Genomic DNA, 18,320 nt, shown 5'->3' on the forward strand with positions numbered 1-18,320 from the left:
TGGCTGCTCCTGACTGAAGCCTGTCGCTGGAGGCTCCGGACTAGAGGACGTCGCTGGAGGCTCCGGACTAGAGGGCGACGCTGGAGGCTCCGGACTAGAGGACGACGCTGGAGGCTCCGGACTAGAGGGCGTCGCTGGAGACTCCGTACTAGAGGGCGACGCTGGAGGCTCCGGACTAGAAGCGTTCTGGAGGCTCCGGACTGACGTCCTTCGTTGGAGGCCTCGTGCCATAACTCCTCACTGGAGGTTTCGTGCCATGGATCCTCACTGGAGGCTTCGTGCCATGGATCCTCACTGGAGGCTTCGTGCCATGGATCATCACTGGAGGCTTCGTGCCATGAATCATCACAGGAGGCTTCGTGCCATGGATCATCACTGGAGGCTTCTTGCCATGGATCATCATGGAGGCTTCTTGCCATGGATATCACTGGAGCTTCGTGCCATGGATCATCACTGGAGGCTTCGTGCCATGGATCATCACTGGAGGCTTCGTGCCATGGATTATCACTGGAGTTTCGTGCCATGGATTATCACTGGAGGCTTCTTGCCATGGATCATCACTGGAGCTTCTGCCATGGATCAACACTGGAGGTTTGGCTCTGGGAGAAGACACATGACTCACCAGGCTGGGGAGCATGCAGGAGGAATAGGGCTTAGCACAGGCACAGGACTCACCAGGCTGGGAGACATGCAGGAGGCCTTGTCCTTGGCCAAGGCACCGATGCACTGGGCCGTGGAGGCGCACTGGAGGTCTCGAGCAAAGAGCCTGCACAACCCGTCCTGGCTGTATGGTGACTTTGGCCCTGCACGTCGGGACGCAGGCACAGGACGCACTGGGCTATTCAGACGCACTGGAGACACAGTGTGCAGAGCTGGCGCAGGATAACCCGGGCCGAGGAGACGCACTAGAGGCTTGGAGAGCAGGGCTGGCATACTCCTTGGCTCGATGCCCACTCTCGCCGGCAGATGCGAGGAGCTGCGATGTAACGTACCGGCTATGAACACGTACTGGAGACACCGCCCGCTCCACCGCATAGCACGGTGCCTGACCAGTACGACGCTCGCCACGGTAAGCACGGGGAGTTGGCTCAGGTCTCCTACCTGAGTCCGCCAATCACCGCGGGTGCCACCCCCAAAAAAATTCTGGGGCTGCCTCTCGGGTTTCCATGCCAACCGTGTTCCATCATACCGCCGGTTCCTTTCTCCTGCTGCCTCCGCTCTCCTGGCTGCCTCCACCTGTTCCCATGGAAGGCGATCCCTTCCAGCCAGGATCTCCTCCCATGTGTAAATCCCTTACCGTTCAGAATGTCCTCCCATGTCCATTCCTCCTTTTTTCCACGCTGCTTGGTCCTTTGTTGGTGGGTGGTTCTGTAACGATCGTCGTATAGAGGAGAAGGAGAAGACCAAGGTGCAGCGTGGTAAGTATTCATAATTCCTTTTAATGAACTTCTTGTCAATAGGGGCGCTATTTTCACTTTGGAAAAAATCGTGCCCAATTAATGAATACGAATACTAGAACAAAACAACAAAAACGATAAACGAACAGTTCTGCAAGGTGACATACACTAAACAGAAAACAACCACCCACAAACACAGGGTGGAACAGGCTACCTAAGTATGATTCTCAATCAGAGACACAATAGACAGCTGCCTCTGATTGGAACCATACCAGGCCAAACACACAGAAATACAAAACAAGGACAACATAAGAACACCAGACATAGAATGCACACCCAAACTCACGCCCTGACCAACCAAAATAGAGACATAAAAAGGATCTCTACGGTCAGGGCGTGACAGGCTGTAACAACACAATGTGGAATAAGGATATGAATACTTTCCGAAGGGACTGTTCTTTTTGCTTCATCTGGTTTAATGCATTATACTTCAGGATATTCTGGTCCCTGACAAGTCAATTGAATATAATAAAGTAAAATACAACTTGCTGGAAGGCACACTGGAAATATGTTATAGAGTGACAAGTATGGATTTTAAGCCAACATATTATTTTAAGTTTTGGGTCTCAGCCATCTCAACTGGTTGTTCGATCAACTCAGCCATTTGTGTTGCAAGTTCACACAACATTCATTTTTTTATAAATTGTATATTACGCAAACCCGCTTCCAACGGTCGGGGATAGGGTATGGGTTTAGAAGACAGGTCAAGATAAGGCAGGGGTTAGGGTTCTGAAATGTTCTTGTAGGGAGGCCAGARCAAGAGATACAAAAGGTTTGCGTTTWTTGTCATGAATCTTTCCCTGGAGGCAGAACTGAGYGGTTTCCGCTATTTTATACTTAGTTGTTGTTGTCATAATTAAACAGAGAGGCTAATGAGYGTAAACATTWTAGTCAAAAGAGATAATTAGGCCCTGATATGATAAAATAAGATGGCGATAATTAGGTCCTTAGATCTATTAACAACATTACCTTTAATGAGATGTTATTAATACATAAATACTGTATGTTCTTGTTATCTCACTTTAATTAAATGAAAATGAAAGACTGCTTACGAACATTGTTAAAAGCAGAGGTGCATTTGGTGTTCAGTATTATTGATGTTGGTACAGTGAGTGTTCAGTATTATTGATGTTGGTACAGTGGGTGTTCGTAATTATTGATTGTTGGTACAGTGGGTGTTTCAGTATTATTGACGTTGGTACAGGGGGTGTTCAGTGAATTATTGATGTTGGTACAGTGAGTTGTTACAGTATTATTGATGTTGGTACAGTGGGTGTTCAGTATTATTGACGTTGGTACAGTGGGTGTTCAGTATTATTGAGTTGGTACAGTGGGTGTCAGTATTATTGATGTTTGGTACAGTGGGTGTTCAGTATTATTGATGTTGGTACAGTGGGTGTTCAGTATTATTGATGTTGGTACAGTGGGTGTTCAGTATTATTGATTGTACAGTGGGTGTTCAGTATTATTGACGTTGGTACAGTGGGTGTTCAGTATTATTGATGTTGTACAGTGGGTGTTCAGTATTATTGATGTTGGTACAGTGGGTGTTCAGTATTATTGATGTTGGTACAGTGGGTGTTCAGTATTATTGATGTTGGTACAGTGGGTGTTCAGTATTTATTGACGTTGGTACAGTGGGTATTCAGTATTATTGATGTTGGTACAGTGAGTGTACAGTAATTATGACGTTGGTACAGTGGGTGTTCAGTATTATTGTAAAATGTTGTCAGGGAGGTATTAAATGACCAGAAAGGCTGTTTAGTTTGAGATTGTCTTGCCTTGGTCAATGTTTGGTTTAGAACTTCATTTTGTGTCTTCGGATAATTTATGGATTAAAAAAATATAATAACTCAGTAATCTGTACGTTTTCTCTTCCAGACACACAGCGTCCCCTCACATGGGTTTTTTCTGTGCGCCTTTACAATGGAATGGAATCATCAGATGATCGATTCTATATTACAGCCTTCCACACACTGGGCAATAAGAACTACCTCATYTTAGCTCTATCTATAATATACATCGTCACTCTAACGGGTAACTTTGCTCTGTTAGCAGTCTTCATTATAAACACAAGCCTACAAAATCCCAAAGATGTTGCAGCGTGCAGTTTAACAATAGTAGACATCTCTTTGAASACTGTTATCATCYCCCAGATGGTGCCTGTATTTRTGTTCAATCTGAACTACGTCTCCATTGGGACGTGTTTTTCTCAGATGTTCTTCASTCATTTATTTGGTGATATTATTTTCCCTGGCTCTCCTAGCGTACAACCATGTGATAGCCATCTGTTTCCCTCTGCGTTACCTCACCATCAACACCAACCTGAGGATGCTGCTAATCCTGGTAGGGATCTGGACCCTGGCCTTCCTTTTGGAGGTCTCCCCTGTCGCGCTGGCCTTCAGGGGGGTGCATAGCTGCTGCTGTGAACACAGCCCCGTATACAGACTGGCCTGCTTCAACAGGAAACTAGCAAAAGCTAAGTCTCTGGCTGTCCTGTTAGGCCCGCTGTCCTTCATTATCTTCACCTATGCTGTGGTGGTGGTTCAGCAAAATGCTTATGTGTTTTGTGTTTATCACCGCACCTTTTATACCTGATATAAACTGTATGATCCCTAAGTGTAGCAAATTTGTCTCAAGTGTTTAAATGTTGTTCTGTAATTTAGCCATTTAGCACTCAATCTTATCCAGAAAAAATTGGGTTAAGTGCCGTGCTCAAGGGCACATCGACAGATCTTTCACCTGGTCGGCTCGGGGATTCAACCCAGCAACCTTTCAGTTACTGGCCCAACACTCTTAACYACTAGGCTACCTGCMRCACATCTGAGTTAGCCCGTTGTAGGTACATGTGAATGATGCAGTAAGGAAAAGATTACACATGGGAGCGTATACCATGTCACAGTGCACAATTTCCTTCTTTTTTTTACTGGATATGTTAATTTTACTCTTGATATTATCAATCATCGTCTCAAAGACACTGGATGTGTGTCTGTTTGTCCCTTTGTCACAGTTTCTGTTCTTGTTGAGTGTTGTTTCCTAAGGTTACCTCTGGAGGGCACCCTTATCTTGTTTTCTAGTTTCCAGTTTACAATGATTCATTCTTATTGGTTTCACCTGTGTTTGGTTACCCTCTCAGTTCACCTGATGTTGACTCCAAGTGGCGGGGTTGGCGGACTCAGCACTGTAAGGCGGTCTCCAGATCCGGGTTCACCCGCTCCATTTGACAATTGGATTGAGGGTGATAGCCCGAGAACAAATTAGCTGATGACCCCAGAAGAGTACAGAACTTCCTCCAGAATCTGGAGGCAAACTGGGGACCCCGGTCAGAGACGATGTCCAGARGAAGTCTGTGACGGCGGAAAAAATGCTGAAAGACAAGCTGAGCAATATCACCGGCAGATGGAAGCTTAGGCAGCGGCATGAAATGTGCCACCTTGGGAAAACGGTCCACAATGACCAGGATGACAGCGTTGCCCACTGAGGATGGAAGACCCGTGATGAAATCCATAGAGAGATGAGACCAGGGTCGAGAAGGTGTTGACAGTGGATGAAGAAGCCCGAGAGGCTGCTGACGAGGAGTTTTGTTCGGGGCGCATGTCGGACAAGCAGCCACAAAGGTACGAGTGTCCACCTCCGCCGAGGGCCACCAAAACCTCCTCCTCAGAAACTCTAGAATTCCCTGCCCTCCCGGATGAGAGATGAGACGTACCTTGGAAGTACCTTGGAAGAAGTACCTTGGACAGTGCCCCAAGAGGGACAAAAAGTCTGTTCGGTGGACAGCCGTCTGGAACTGCTTCCCTACCTTGCGCCTCCCTCACTACAGTCTCTATACCCCAGGACACCGGCGCGAGGATGAGCGACCTGAAAATGATGGATCCAAGTGGCTGATCCTCACTGGAGCTGGGGAACTGGCGAGAAAGAGCATCCAGCTTCACGTTCTTAAACCCAGGAAGGTAAGATGACGTGAATCTGAACCGAGTGAAGAAGAGAGCCCAACGAGCCTGTCAGGGACTGAGGCGTTTAGCCTCCTGGATGTAGGCCAGAYTCTTGTGGTAAGTCCCAAACCGTAAAGGGATGTTAAGAACTCTCCAACCAGTGCCGCCACTCCTCCAAAGCCAGTTTGACCGCAAGAAGCTCACGATTTCCTTGGGGACTGTTGTTACCGCTGGAGGGCACCCTTATCTTTTTTTCTAGTTTCCAGTTTACCCGGATTTAATTCTTATTGGTTTCACCTGTGTTTGATTACCCATTCAGTTCACCTGGTTGCCTTGTAATTTAGGTTCCTCTGTTTGCCTGCATCTTTGCTTAGGGCTCATGTTTGTTTAGTGTACTCGTGTGTTATTGCTTTGTTTTCTGTAAAGACATTAGTAAAAGTTCTGGATTTACCCTTACCTCAGCTTGCTGTGTTTCTTGGCGCCTGGGTCCGAGTACGTACTAGCATTACTGTCACACACTTCCCTCCTAGGTAACCTGCGCTTGGTGCAGTCCTCAGACCTCCTGACTGCCATCCTCACTGTGTYTGCCATCCATGCTCAATCCTATCAACTACAGCCTAAAGACAGAGGAGCGGCGAGAGAAAATCATCAAACTGTATGTAAAGACAAAAGCTACTCCTCACAAATGAGACCTTACATGGAGTTGTTGATCTTATGTTTTCATATCTTTAGTTTGGGTTCAATTCTGCAGCAAGAACTCAAGATTTGAGAAATGTTTCCAAGGCAACTTTCCCCTTTGTATCTACTTAATTTCAGCATGTTTCTGTTGATACTGTTTAATACACACTAACTCTACAGCAATAAAGCTATTTATGTCGATTCTTCTGAACACAATATTTGCAGATAATAGATGTAACATATGGTAAATAAAATGCAAACTTCTAATTTCAAATCTTTTTTTGTGTACATTTCAGAGATGTTTTTTATGCCACAGCTGTAATTTTGGCGTGTTTATATATAACATTAATTATTGGATGGATTAATGCTGCAACCATCATAAAGCTACTGTATTAACAGAAAGGTACTGTACAACCTGTTGAGGTAAAATCATTCTGATAAGTGACAGTGTAATAACTGACAGTGCAGGGCATGATAAGTGAGTACAGGTATGTCACATATAGTGATCACATACATTTATGGTATAAAGAGTCAAGTTTAAATGCAAAGTATGTAGATATACAGTATTTATGTTGAAAGAGTTCAACTCGAATTCAATTAAATAGCATATATTAATTAGTTCCACTAGATGACACTTAAACATATTCACTGGCAGATCCATAGTGTCGGGCTCTTTTCACAGGTAAAATTGTTTTTATAATACATTTCATGAATCAGGATGAATAAATTATTTATAAACCTTTAATAAATAAATACATATTTAAAAACATGTATAATCATTGTAAGCATTTTTGTGAACAATTATGTATTTATTTTTTATTTATTCAGTATAAGGTAACATACAAGCAGTTCGTACAAGCAGTACGCAGAGGGACGAAAATCTAAATAAAAGAGACAAAACGAGGCATAAATCTATTTAAGGATAAAAMATAATAATTGGGGCAGTTCTTGTATTGTGGTGAATAAACATAACTATTACAAGGAGCAGTGTAGTTCCTCTATTATAAGGAGCAGTGTAGTTCCTCTATTAAAAGGAGCAGTGTAGTTACACGTTTGGGACACAGCATATTGGAAGAATCTTATTTAGGATTTTTCCTAAAATGTCAAAGACATGCTTCCAAAGAGGTCCACAGTTAAACAGCACCAAAACATTTGCAGAAAGTTTCCTATTTTAGAACAAGAGCATTTTGTAACATTGATCATTATCTACAAGCTATATTTTAAATCTACGCTCAGGAGTGAAATAGGTCCAGCTGATGGGAAAGGTTTTGAGATGAAGAAGAAATGTTGTTCCATACCATGGGCCAGTTTGAGACCAAGGTTCTCTAGGTCTCTTTCCCACTTCTTTGTGATAGGTGTTGACATTATGTGAGGATAATTTATTATAAATTAAGGATACAAGCCCAGTTATTCTGGTAGACAATATCAATTTTGCAATAAGGTGGGAGCCTGGAAAGGCCTTCCATGGTACACCATATGTTTTCAGAGCTGTACATTCCAAACATACATTATCATACATTAAAACATACATTATCATACATCCAAACATACATTATCATACATCCTACACATACATTATCAGCTTCTGATTAACTTATTTGTTTTGGTTACATAACATGCAACTCTTGTCACGCCTGCTCCTGCTCTCCCCCCCTGGCGCTCGAGGGCACCAGGTTGCCCTGTATTACGCACTCCTGCCTTCCCTCGTCATGCGCATCAGCGATATTGGACACACCTGGACTCACTCAATCACCTGTTTATTACCTCCCCAATATTTGTCAGTTCCCCAGCTCTGTTCCCTGCTGCTGCATTGTTTGTCGTCTGTCTTTGTGTTTCCCAGTTCTGACGCTGTTCCTGTCCCTTTGCATGTCCGTTCCTAATTAAATGTCAACTCCCYGTACCTGCTTCTCTTCTCTAGCGTCATTCCTTACAACTCTGTTATGACAGTGATGAATGCTAACATGTACAATTACCACAACAGATATGAGTGAATAGCATCACATACAAATGTACAGTACCAGCACCTGATCAATTTACTGGTATTATGCTAGAGGTGTTTTGTTTGACCTTTTTCTTCAAAAACCCTCTGATTTCCTCAGTATTCAAAACATAAATGACTGGATTGAGCATGGGAGGGATAGCTGAAGCAAGAGACAAACAGATAATCCTGGCATTGGGGTGAAGAGAGAAGGTCACTGCAGCAATGTAGGTGGATATAAATGGAAGAAAGAAAAGTGCCACTATGAGAAGGTGTGATATACAAGTCTTCAGAGCCTTCACACGGCCCTCCCAGCTAGTAATTCTAAACAGGGCAAGTAAAATACACACATAAGACAGGACAATGAAAACTAATGGTACATGAAGGACTAGTACTGTATTCACTTTTGCCATGATGGAATTGGCTGAATTGTCGTTGCAGGCCATTCTGTACAAAGGCCCATGATCACAGAAATAACTGTCAATAACTATGGTTTTACAGTAAGACAGTCTAGTGATCAGCACYGTGGTTGTACCAACAATGACCACATTGACAAGCCACATCCCTGTAATCATGACAGACATGCTAGTGTTAGTGAGCAGAGTGTGGTATCTCAGAGGCAAACATATGGCAACAAACCTATCACATGCCAGAACAACAAGGGTCATAGACTGTAAAGCAATAAAGAAGAACACAAAAAACATATTGGCCAGACATGCTTCATAGGTGATGTATTGTGAATCAAAAAGAAATGTCTTAATCAGGTTAGGAATTAGTGCACTGCTCTCACCTAAGTCAGCTACTGCTAAGTTTAAAATGCCTATATACTTTGGGATGTGAAGATGGCGTTGAGTGAATATTATGAACATTACAATGGAGTTCCCACAAACAGCAACTACATAGGCAAAGCACAAGAACATATAGTAAAATTTGGCATGAGGAATATCATGGAAGCCATTGATGAAGAAATATTGAGGACGCACAAAAGAGCTGTTTTGTTTGATGATGTTTATCATGGAGCTCATTGCAGCGYAGGTCATCAGGTATGATTTGCATCAATCTGTAATTTAAAAATACATCAATTAATAATTGCATTAAGAAGTGCAGTAGGCCTACACTCATCTTAATAGTGATTTCACACATGTAACCGTATAATACAATGCAATGTTCTGAATTACTTAACTAAATATTAGTCTTGTTCCAAGTCTAACATATTGAGATACAGGGGCCTTTTGTCTTTACCAGAGTAGCCTAAACATTACAAACATAACTTGACATTTGATCAAATCACAGTAAAAGTTGCTGAATCAAACTTACCAACAGATGTTGTCAGTGGCAACAAGTTGAGCCAAGCATTCACTGTATTTGCAGGTGAAGGTCTGTTGTTTGCAGGAGAGCCACTTAGTTGTGGTTAAAAGTCTACGCCATGTGCCATTTATATGTACGTGTCCTTCATTGTAAATGTCTGTCATAGGATATTGAAAAACCCCAGGAGAATGACGTAATCATAGTTGGACTGGCACTGGAGCTGTACAGCATTTCAACTACAGCAAGGTTGCAAATCAGAAGATACATTGACTTGTGCATCATGAAGGATAAAACATATATTTSCCACATTAGAAAGCATGACTAGGAGATAGATACACAGAATTACAATCCCTACTGTCAGAGGTCTTTCAATATATTTGGCATAAAAAGTTAGGTTGCTTGCATAACCCACCGGTTCTCTAATATTATGAGTGAGATATCTCACGTGGAAGTTTGCTACTCTCTTTGAAGTACCTATCAACAGTATATATTTGAGACAGACTGGTAGAGTGGCGAGTGGCGAGTGGCGTATGAGGTGAGACCCTCACTTTCATAAAAGGAACCACTCTCCTGCCCTCTGGTTATTCCCAAGCATGCTTCTCCTTCTCACTCTCTTGGCGAGCAGGGGAATGTGGTGAGATACAATGCATTCGGTCAGTATTCAGACCCCTCGACTTTTTCCACATTTTGTTACGTTACAGTCTTATTCTAAAATTGATTAAATCATTTTTTCCCCTCATCAACCTACACACAATAACCTATAACGACAAAGCAAAAATAGTTTTTAGGATTTTATGTATAAAAGATCAAAAACTGACATACCACATTTACATAAGTATTCAGACCTTTTACTCAGTACTTTGTTGAAGCAYCTTTGGCAGTGATTACAGCCTTGAGTCTTCTTGGGTATGACGCTACAAGCTTGGCACACCTGTATTTGGGGAGTTTCTCCCATTCTTCTCTGCAGATCCTCTCAAGCTCTGTCAGGTTGGATGGGGAGCGTCGCTGCACAGCTATTTTCAGGTCTCTCCAGAGATGTTCGATCGGGTTCAAGTACGGGTTTCTGACTGGGCCACTCAAGGACATTCAAACAAGGACATTCAAAGACTTGTCCCGAAGCCACTCCTGCGTTGTCTTGGCTGTGTGCTTAGGGTCGTTGTCCTGTTGAAAGGTGAACCTTTGCCCCAGTCTGAGGTCTTGGGCGCTCTGGAGCAGCTTTTCATCAAGGATCTCTCTGTACTTTGCTCCATTCATCTTTCTCTCGATCCTGACTAGTCTCCCAGTACCTGCCRCTGAAAAACATCCCCATAGYGTGATGCTGCCACCACCATGCTTCACAATTGGCATTCAGGCCACAGAGTTCAATCTTGGTTTCCTCAGACCAGAGAATCTTGATTCTCATGGTCTGAGAGTCCTTTAGGTGCCTTTTGGYAAACTTCCATCTGGTCASTGTACCATAAAGGCCTGATTGATGGTGTGCTGCAGAGATGGTTGTTCTTCTGGAAGGTTCTCCCATCTCTACAGAGGAACTCTGGGGCTCTGTCARAGTGACCATTGGGTTCTTGGTCACCTCCCTGACCAAGGCCCTTCTCCCCTGATTGCTCAGTTTGGCCGGGCGGCCAGCTCTTGGAAGAGTATTGGTGGTTCCAAACGTCTTCCATTTAATAATGATGGAGGCCACTGTGTTCTTGGGGACCTTCAATGCAGCAGACATTTTTGGTACCATTACCCAGATCTGTGCCTCTGCAAAATCCTGTCTCGGAGCTCTACCGACAATTCCTTCAACCTCATGGCTTGGTTTTTGCTCTGACATGCACTGTCAACAATGGGGCATTGTATAGACAGGTTTGTGACATTCCAAATCATTTCCAATCAATTGAATTTACCACAGGTGGACTCCAATCAAGTGTCAGAAAAATCTCAAGGACGATCAATGGAAACAGGATGCACCTGAACTCAATTTCGAGTCTCAGAGGAAAGGGTCTGAATACTTATGTAAATAAGGTATTTCTGCTTTTTTATATATAGATTTGCAAAAACAAATTATTTACATTTTCAAACATTTCTAAAAACCTGTTTTCACTTTGTCATTATGGGGTATTGTGTGTAGATTGATGAGGAAAATGATTTATTTAATCCATTAAAAAAATGTAATGTAAAAAAAAAGAAAAAAGTCAAGGAATACTGAATACTTTCCGAATGCACTGTATCTCACTCATAATGYCAGAGAACCTGGGTTACGCAACTAAACTTAAGTTCTCTTTCAATTATTTGTTTCGATATCTCACGTGGGGATGTGGCCGATTCCCGTATTGCAAAAATGCTCTCTGAAGCCAGGGAAGTTCCAACATCAGCAACCTTCAGAGGTCTAAGGGAGTATGCACAGAAAAGGTGCATAGACAACCCAAAGGGGGAAAAACMTCAAAGAAAGTGAGGGGAAGCATACAATCTCAGTTTAATGAGATTTTCCCCAAAAACAGTGACCAAGAGGTCAACTACTCTGTAGGAAAGGGCCCTTCCAAGCCACTCTGAAGGCTATTACCCTCACCATTATAAATCAATTAAATGGTCCCTCTTCCGAGGGTGGTTGCCCAACGAGCGTAGAGCATGACACCCTTGCCCAAGCTCTCCTACAATCCAAGTAGATGCTAACCTCATGTACTGGACAACAATGGGGACTCCTTTCTAGGGAAGGCGACAGGTGAAAAGCCATAGGCTCCAAGGTGTGACAATGAGAACATTGCTTTGTTCGCTTGGGTAAAGGCCCTGTATGAAGATAGCTGCCAGCACTGGTCATAAGCAGGGTTGTAACTGCCGACCGGAAAATAACTGGTCATCGAGGGGCTCAAAGATGAGGAGGGAAAGCATACGGCATCACCCACTTCTCATGGGTGTGTAAGCTCTGTTCTCTCCATCGCACTCGCCTGTGGTGCGTGTCTCCAGCTGGTACACAGTTCCGGCACATCGCACAGGCTTCCAGTGGCTCCAGAGCTGTTCTTCTACAGCACTCGCCTGTGGTGCGTGTCTCCAGCCCGGTACCACCATTTCCGGCACCACGCACCAAGCTCTGTGTGTCTCCAGAGCCCTGTACGCCTGTTGCTGCTCCAGCGTCGCCCTGTGCTGCGTGTCTCCAGCCCGGTCCACAGTTCGGCACACGCCACAGCTACTGTGCGCTCAGCAGGAGGTCTGCCGTCTGCCGCGAGGCCGTGTGCTGCCCGTTTGCCCAGCACGCCTGCGCTGCCCGTCTGCCAGCGGTCTGGCCGCGTCTCTGTCCGGAGCCGTAGAGCCTCGTCTGCCCAGCGCGCTGCGTGCCGTCTGCCAGCGCGTCTGAGCGCCCTTGTCGAGTCGTCAGAGCTGCCCGTCTGTCCTGAGCCGTCAAAGCCGCCCGTCTGTCCTGAGCCGCGAGACCGTTCCGTCAGTCAGGAGCCGTCGAGCCGTCCGTCAGTCAGGAAGCCGAGTCAGAGCGTCCGCCAGAACTCGGCCGCCGCCGTCAGGAGCTGCGAGCCGCCACGGCAGTGCAGGGCGCAGTGCAGGAGGCACGCCCCAGTCAGAGCTGTTGAGCTGCTTCAGCTTGAGTCCTCAGTCTGAGCTGCCCTTCAGTCAGGCTGCTGAGCGCCCGCATCAGGAGCTGCTGCTGCATTTCAGCATGAGCTACCCTCAGTCATGAGACTGCCCTTAACTATGAGCTGCCCTTCATCATGAGTCTGTCATGAGGCTAGTTAGCTCTGAGCTACCCTCAGTCATGAGCTACCCTCAGTAATGAGCTACCCTCAGTACTACCTCGGTCATGAGCTACCCTCGGTCATGAGCTATTCTCAGTCATGAGCTCCCTCCAGTATGAGCTACCCTCAGTCATGAGCTCCCTCAGTCATCTACTCTCAGTCATGACTTTCTCCAGTCATGAGCTGCCCTCAGTCCGGAGCTGCCCTCAGTCCGAGTGCCCTAGTCGGAGCTGCCTTCTGTCCAGAGGCGCCATCAGTACAGTGGGTTTTTTTTGGAGGGTCGCCATTCCGAGGAGGCCAGGGAGCGGGGATTAACTAGGTGGGGTGGGGGCCACGTCCAGCAAGAGCGCAATGGAAAGATGCCCACACGTCCCCTATAGGTTCAGGTTTTGCGGCGGAGTCCGCACCTTGGGGGGGGGGGGGGGGGGGGGGGGGGGGGGGTGTTATTATTTTAAACTGTACGTTCCTGGATTATTTTTGGCTTGTATTTCCTTTAGTTTGGTCAGGACGTGCGCTGGGTGGGTGTAGTCTATGTTATGTGTTTCTTTGTTTAGGTTTGTCTTATTGGCCTGATATGGTTCTCAATCAGAGGCAGGTGTTTTACGTTGTCTCTGATTGGGAACCATATTAAGGTAGCCTGTTTTCACTGTTGGTTTGTGGGTGATTGTTCCTGTTCTTGCGTTCATCTGTTTTTGTGTTCTCTAGTTCGGGACTGTAGCTTCGTTGGGTTTTCGTCTGGTTATTGTTTTGTTTATTATAGAAAAAGTATTCCAATAAATATGGATACATACCACGCTGCGCTTTGGTCCTCCTCTCCTTCTACCGACGGAAGCCACTACAACTACTTTTGGGTGTCAGGGAAAATGAATGGAGTAAAACATATATGATTTTCTTTAGGAATGTAGTGAAGTAGAAGTAAAAGTTGTCAAAAATATAAATAGTAAAATCAAGTACAGATAACCCAGGAAACAATTTAAGCAGTACTTTAAAGTACTTTTACTTATGTACTTTACACCACTGCTAGTGAGGTTAGTTGCCTTTCAGCAAGCTAGCCAAGTTAGCTTAAGCCTTGCAGTGTGGGCTCACCGAGTCTCAACTGCTAGCAGTGAATCTAGCTACCGACAGAGACTGAGAATTTGAAAAGGAATTTCTACACTAAAACAAAAACCTTCCAGTTAGTACTCAACAGGGTCTGAACACCTACGCTCGGCAATGATATCCTTCATGGTTCCCTTGTGAGCAGTTCAGCAGGCAAACAGATATTCAGTTGATACGAGGAAAGCGAGAATAAGCAGAGGGTGGGAGAGTGGTTATTTTTTTGGAAGTGAGGGTCTCACCTCATTCGCCACTCTAACTGTCTGTTTCCAACATACGCTTTTGATAGGTGCTTCAAGAGAGTAGGCGGTCCTAGCGAACCCCCATGTAACGAATAATCCAATTTGTAAGTCGCTCTAGATAAGAGCGTCTGCTAAATGACTTAAATGTAAATGTAAATGTAATTGAAAGAGAGCCAGTCTTAATGAGTAACACTCATTTTACATTGACAACTAATGTACAACTATATGAGTGTGAAACCCAGCAAAAAAAACTGGTACTGCAGTCAGCTCCCATGGACAAGATAGGGACGCAACATTACGATTACATTCATTTCGGATAAAAAAAAATGACATGTGACTTCAGGTAACCAAATTACAACCAGATTAAGACGTCTTTATCGTGACCACGTCAAGGCGGGATTTTTTTCTTTACTTTGCATGTCATATGGGKGTTATAATCATGACCATGAAGTTGTTTGCAGGTCAGAAAGAACAGTCCTGCTTTATTTTCAAATGTATGTCTCAAAAGATATCATGCTGACACTATATGCATCAAAATAAATAATTTGACTAACTAACGCTGTCAGATCTAAAAGCAGCCCCATGTCATTAAAGTGTCCTGAGATTTAAATTACACATGAGATAATGGAATATTAACTGACTAATGAGTCCTTGAATCACTCCAGGGACAGGGACTAGGCCTAGACAGGGAGGATTTACATTTTAGCCAGTCATTCTGGATGATGTGTCGGCTAAATGACTTAGATGTATTGTGATGTATAAAAACAAAATCAAACTGGTCATTTATTGTAAGAAAAACAACACCATTCTCATATAATATTGCAAAAAACATTCTCAGGGAAAATCTAAGACATCACACAATCTATTTGTATTGCCTACGTTGAGTAAACTAAACCCTATGTGCAATTTATTTACTCTTTATAAAGTATACTACAAAATAAGTGTGTACTGTTGCATCCATCATTCAGTTGTGCTAGTTAGTCTGAAATGAAACCACAGATASCGCAGGAGTGTTGGCTAGCACTGTAGCAGTGCTCAGGTGTTCCACAGCTAATTGAGCTAGGTTAATGATGTGTTGACGATTTTGAGTGTTATCTGAAGAGACAGATGTCGCAATACCATGCATCAGAGTTAGGCCACCTGACAGAAGGATGATTCAAACATGAAAGCAAATGAAGGGGCTGATACTGTTCCAGTCAAGAGGATACATGTTCCTAGTTTTCATGTGGAGTTAAAATGCAGTGTTATTCTCCCACTACTGATTATTTTTTATTTTTCATTTCACCTTTATTTAACCAGGTAGGCAAGTTGAGAACAAGTTCTCATTTACAATTGCAACCTGGCCAAATACTAAGCATGCACCTCAAAGCATAATGTGGAGTTAATATGCAGTATTATTCTCCCACTACTGATAATGTGGAGTTAATATGCAGTATTATTCTCCCACTACTGATAATGTTGGTGAAATAGTGGCTTTGGGTCATAGATCTCCTTTTGGTTGTGTTCTTATTGTTTTTAGAGCACAGTGTCCATATTGTTCTAGTGCACAGATTTGTAGGAATACTTTGTGTAGTGTTTCTCTAACACATCCTATCTATATATAATATCTATATTTTTCTTACATTTTAATATATTAACAGGGGATTTGACACCTGATTTGTATTGATTTATACCTGATGTCTGCTATTGCCAATAGAGAACATAATACAGGTGAAATTAAAACATAGGCCAGCATGCTTCTATAGAGCACGGTAACAGACATGTTTTTACACATTCACTCATACAGTAGGCTACACAACAAGGGGATGACTTCATTAAACCTTTTTTTTTTATTCAGTGGGCGCAACTTTGTTAAACATCTTCAACATTTTGTTTTTGATCTCTTTGGTTCTAAAACAGTATACAAAGGGATTAACAAGAGAGGGCCCGAGAATAGCCCCGATCATCAAGCCATGACGCTCTTCCAAGGTCAGCACCACACCTAGCCTGGTCAAGACTATACGTACAAATAAAGGAACGTAATAACACACTACCACTATCAAGTGACTGAAGCAAGTACTGTACATCTTCCTCTTGTCGTTCTTGGAGGACATTTTAACCATGGCAAATATGATCCATATGTAGGACAGGCAAATAAAACAGAAYGTRCCAAACAGGAGAAAGGAGGTGACAATGGTTATCATATTAAAATAGTAGCTAGGATCGACACAAGTGGCTCTCACTAACGCAGCATAATCACAGAAGGTGTATTTGAGGGTTGAGTGGCAGTAAGGGAGAGATAACACAGTGGCAGGCATAACAGCCACAAAAGCACAGGCAACCACCCACAGAGCACCGGTCAGAACCAGAGTACGAACATTGGTGAGGATACTTTGATACCTCAGTGGACTAGAGATTGCAATCAAACGATCAAAAGCCATGACAGAGATAGCAAACATCTCCATTACGCCCCCCAGGTGGAAAACAAACATCTGAATGAAGCATGACACATAAGCTATGGTTTTATCACCAGCTACCAGCACACCAATCATAGTTGGACTGGCACTGGAGCTGTACAGCATATCAACTACAGCAAGGTTGCAAATCAGAAGATACATTGGCTTGTGCAAACGCTTATCATGAAGGATAAAACATATATTTGCCACATTAGCAAGCATGACTAGGAGATAGAAACACAGAATTACAATCCCCACTGTCAGAGGTCTGTCAATTGTGTCAAAACCACCAATGACAAATGTATGTATTATTTTGCCAGAGACATTTCCCAAGGACATATTCCACTGTCCCTCGAAGGTCCAAACAGCTACAAGGGAAAAAATAGGTGTCATTCAACCAGACTTATGAACCTGCACTTCTTATTTACATTTACATTTACATTTAAGTCATTTAGCAGACGCTCTTATCCAGAGCGACTTACAAATTGGATCTTATGCCATTATGACTGCTGCTTTACTAAATAACTGCTCTAAATCAATCTTACAACATTTAAGCACCAAAAGCTATAAGCACATTCTCAATTCTCATTCTCTTACATTTCTTAATTTTCAAATCAGAAAAAGTGGTCATGAATTAAATATACTCAAAACAATGAGAAAACACAGCAAACAAAAAATAATGCTATGATTGATTATATTGAATCGTGATAATCTCTTCAAACAGAATCATGATTTTTACATAAAGTATCATCATCCTGTTCTAATATACTACTCATTGAATGTTTTCATATCAACAATCCTGACGCTATCAGGATACTGCATGTATAGCCACACAGTGAGATGATACATGATACCACACAGTGAGATGATACATGATACCACACAGTGAGATGATACATGATACCACACAGTGAGATGATACTGTTCTACATCTGAAACTTTAAGACACCTAACTCCTTCCTTTGGATGAGCTCACCTGGAGATCCAATGGCTACCCTCTCTATGATGGCATGGGATATTTATACATGTTTGGTTCACCTGAGAACCTCCTGGGTAGAGACCCAACAACCAACCATATCCTTGATATCAAACTGAGATTATAATATATCTACATAATAATAATTTCCCTTGCGGCCAAAGCAGGAACATGGATATGTCCCTAAAGAATAAGGAAAATACTAGGCTTTCAGTGGTTGCTAAATCAAACTATTCTGAATGATTGGAATATGATGTCACTAAAGGTTTTACACATGCTAGTTGGACTGGCCTAACCTGCCTAAATGACTACCGACCCGTAGCACACACGTCTGTAGCCATAACGTGCTTTGAAAGGCTGGTCATGGCTCACATCAACACCATTATCCCAGAAACTCTAGACCCACTCCAACTTGCATACCGCCCAAACAGATCCACAGATGATGCAATCTCTATTGCACTCCATACTGCCCTTTCACACCTGGACAAAAGGAA

The 18,320-nt window shown here is 43.4% G+C and overlaps 2 protein-coding genes and 1 pseudogene across 2 annotated transcripts; 1 reads left to right on the top strand and 2 right to left on the bottom strand.

The window, feature by feature from the left end:
• Positions 1 to 613: 613 nt before the first annotated feature.
• On the top strand, positions 614 to 6,081 carry LOC111982755 (olfactory receptor 52E8-like; annotated as a pseudogene).
• Positions 6,082 to 8,098: 2,017 nt separating this feature from the next.
• On the bottom strand, positions 8,099 to 9,088 carry LOC111982757 (olfactory receptor 52E8-like). The gene has a single exon (XM_024014347.2). The coding sequence runs from the start codon at positions 9,086 to 9,088 to the stop codon at positions 8,099 to 8,101; it is 990 nt and encodes a 329-aa protein (XP_023870115.2).
• A 7,156-nt stretch (positions 9,089 to 16,244) lies between these two features.
• On the bottom strand, positions 16,245 to 17,189 carry LOC112081388 (olfactory receptor 1M1-like). Its single transcript, XM_070433889.1, has one exon. The coding sequence runs from the start codon at positions 17,187 to 17,189 to the stop codon at positions 16,245 to 16,247; it is 945 nt and encodes a 314-aa protein (XP_070289990.1).
• Positions 17,190 to 18,320: the final 1,131 nt, after the last annotated feature.

Source organism: Salvelinus sp. IW2-2015, linkage group LG22, assembly GCF_002910315.2.
Source record: "Salvelinus sp. IW2-2015 linkage group LG22, ASM291031v2, whole genome shotgun sequence".
Taxonomy (NCBI): domain Eukaryota; kingdom Metazoa; phylum Chordata; class Actinopteri; order Salmoniformes; family Salmonidae; genus Salvelinus; species Salvelinus sp. IW2-2015.